Raw genomic sequence first — 2,958 nt, 5'->3', positions numbered from 1 at the left:
ATCGATATTTGTCGTCCAGAATGCCGATTTGCTGAGCACAGATCGATTCAGTTGGATCGCAGGAATATAAATCGATTAATCACCATTCTTTAACATGCTGAGAAAGACCTTTGATCTTGGCAGATGTATGCCTTATTAATAATCGTTTTTTCCTGCCCACAGAGACACAACTGCAGACCTTGTTGGAGGATCTGGGCTTGAAGCAGCACTACACAAAGAAGCTAACACTGAGCGAAATACTCAAGATTGACCTGAAGGCCATCACTGATGAACCTGTCAAGTGCCACTCAGATCTTCCATGGTATTTCTTAAAGAAACTGATGATGGTTAATGTGACAGCAAGAAATTTACAATCAGAATGTGAATCATCCAAAAACGGCGCAACAGAAGCAACTGAATCTGACTTTGATAATCTGTGCGACATTACGGACTCAGGTGACAAGGTAAACCCCCTTGACGTAATCACTGCTCTCTTCCTGTGTTCTGATGGGTTTGTGCAACAGGAAATGGCCCTCAAAATGTCCATGTGTCAGTTTTCTTTGCCTCTCCTGCTTCCAGGATGTGACACAGATCAGTGCAAACTCATGCTTTGGGCCATGAGAGACATTGTTAAAACCTGCAGACCTCAGTCACTTTTACAATCCAAGGGTTTTACTGAAGAAAGAATTGTTCTCTCTGAAATTCCAATGATATCTTTTGTGAGACTGTAGGAATGTTCCATGTCCAAGTCAGAGATTCTCAATAAGCTTTTGAGCAATGACTTTTTTGTTCACCATGATATGAAGTGTGGTGACTCCCCAAGAAGAATATCCAATGGACTGACTGAAATAACTTGGTGCCTTCCTTGTGGCAAAAAGAACATTGATATTTTCAGTGAGCCAGTAGCTGTAGCTAACCTACGTGGGGACATTACTTCATTTGAAACTCAGTTTTCTTTCTTGTGTCACACATCTGCAGCAGTGTTTGTGTTCTTTGACAATTTGGACCCTGAGTGCAAGCTGCTAACCAACCTCCACCACAAGACACAGATGTTTTTGGTCGGTAGCCAACGAAGCAAATGCTTTAGTATGGATGCTCTCAAAACAGTAGCAACAAAAGTGGGCTTGAGTAAAGACAAGATCATTATAAAGACCAAGCAAAAAAATTTTGCAGACTTTGTCCAAGGTTTGCGGAAAAAAGTCAACGAAGTCATTGGGAACACAAAGAAGAAGATGTGCATTAAAAAGATGGCGGACATTGCCCATGAATTGGGAATCTTGGTTGATGAAGACTGTCCAGAGTGTCAGATTGCCAAAGTAAATGCAGAAGCCATAACATCAAAAATTCAACACCCTTAACTACAAAGCCACTCAGCTTCCCTTGCATGGCGAAATATGGAAGGAGTTGACAATTTTAGAAAAGGAAGCGTTTCGACTTAAAAATCTTGGATCTGAAGAAATAGAAATATACAAAGCAGGGCTTCAGAAAAAGAAAGAAAAACTTCGGAAGAAACAGAGCTCTAAAGACATGTCAGATGCCAAGACGTGCTTCATCAGTGCAATATCAAGCCAAGGCATAGAGAGACGTTATTTCCTGAAGTGGATGCGAATGAACCTTGATAACCTGTCTCGAGAAAAACTTTCTGGCCTCAGGAAGCAGTACAAAGCAAAATGCAAAGATGCTGAGAACAAAGAGGCCATCAAAGACATTGATAAAGAGCTTTCCAACAGCTCACTGGGAACTGAACACTTCTTACGGGAAATGGGTCAGATTTATGAAGCTTCAGTTTCCCTTCCGGAACAAGATCTGTCACGTAAACAACTACAGCATCTGCCAAAGATCTGTGCAGGATTGTTGCTTGATGGATTTCCCCTGGAGCTTGTAGATGGAGATGCATCCAACATACCTCTTACATGGGTGAGTGATGTTCTCTACCAGCTCAATGAACTGGTGTGTCCCAACAACAAGATACTGGTCGTCACAGTTCTTGGAGTTCAGAGCACAGGAAAGTCCACTCTTCTTAACACCATGTTTGGAGTGCAGTTTGCAGTCAGCAGTGGCCGATGCACTCAAGGTGCTTTTATGTTGCTCATCAGAATCAATGAAGATGTCAAAAAAGTCCTCGACTGTGACTTCATGGTCATCATTGACACTGAGGGCTTGAAGTCAACAGAGCTTGCACAACTGGATGATAGCTATGAGCACGACAATGAGCTTGCAACACTTGTTGTGGGGCTGAGTGACATCACCATTATCAATATTGCAATGGAGAATTCCACACAAATGAAGGACATCCTACAAATAGTTGTGCGTGGGTTTCTCAGGATGAAAGAGGTGGGCAAAAAGCCTAAATGTCAGTTTGTTCACCAGAATGTGTCAGATGTTTCAGCCAATGAGAACACCCTAAGAGAGAGGAATCTGCTCTTGGATCACTTAAATGAGATGACACAGGCAGCAGCCAAAATGGAGAAGAAAGAAAAGAACAAGTGCTTCACTGATGTCATGGAGTACAACCCAGAAACTGGGAGCTGGTACATTCCTGGACTCTGGAATGGAAACCCACCAATGGCACCAGTCAATGCAGGGTACAGCGAAGCTGTATATCAGTTCAAGAAAAAACATCACACAGACACTAGGAAACTGTGAGTCCTCTGCTAATGACATCTTGAAGTTTAAAGAGTGGATGTCAAGCCTGTGGAAGGCAGTGAAGCATGAAAACTTCATTTTCAGCTTCAGAAACAGTCTAGTGGCTGAAGCATACATGAAGCTATGCATAGAATTCAACAACTGGGAATGGGACTTCAAAGAATCCATATACAAGTGGATAACATATGCAGAAACAACAATCTCAAATTTAGGAACACCTGCTTCCAAATCTGAAATAGTTGACCTGAAAGAACTCATCTTGAGTTTGAAAATGAAGTCTCCACAAAGCTGACGAAATTGGAGGAAGAGCTTCTTGAAAAACTGAAAAACTAT

The 2,958-nt window shown here is 42.0% G+C and overlaps 1 protein-coding gene across 1 annotated transcript; it reads left to right on the top strand.

Annotated features, from left to right (window-relative positions):
• Positions 1-1,490: 1,490 nt before the first annotated feature.
• On the top strand, positions 1,491-2,713 carry LOC133950342 (interferon-induced very large GTPase 1-like). The gene has a single exon (XM_062384600.1). It carries the CDS (start codon positions 1,507-1,509, stop codon positions 2,623-2,625), a length of 1,119 nt encoding a protein of 372 aa, XP_062240584.1. The 5' UTR covers positions 1,491-1,506; the 3' UTR covers positions 2,626-2,713.
• Positions 2,714-2,958: the final 245 nt, after the last annotated feature.

Source organism: Platichthys flesus, chromosome 24, assembly GCF_949316205.1.
Source record: "Platichthys flesus chromosome 24, fPlaFle2.1, whole genome shotgun sequence".
Taxonomy (NCBI): domain Eukaryota; kingdom Metazoa; phylum Chordata; class Actinopteri; order Pleuronectiformes; family Pleuronectidae; genus Platichthys; species Platichthys flesus.
Note: the sequence above shows the minus strand (reverse complement) of the source record. Positions and strands in the feature narration are given on the sequence as shown.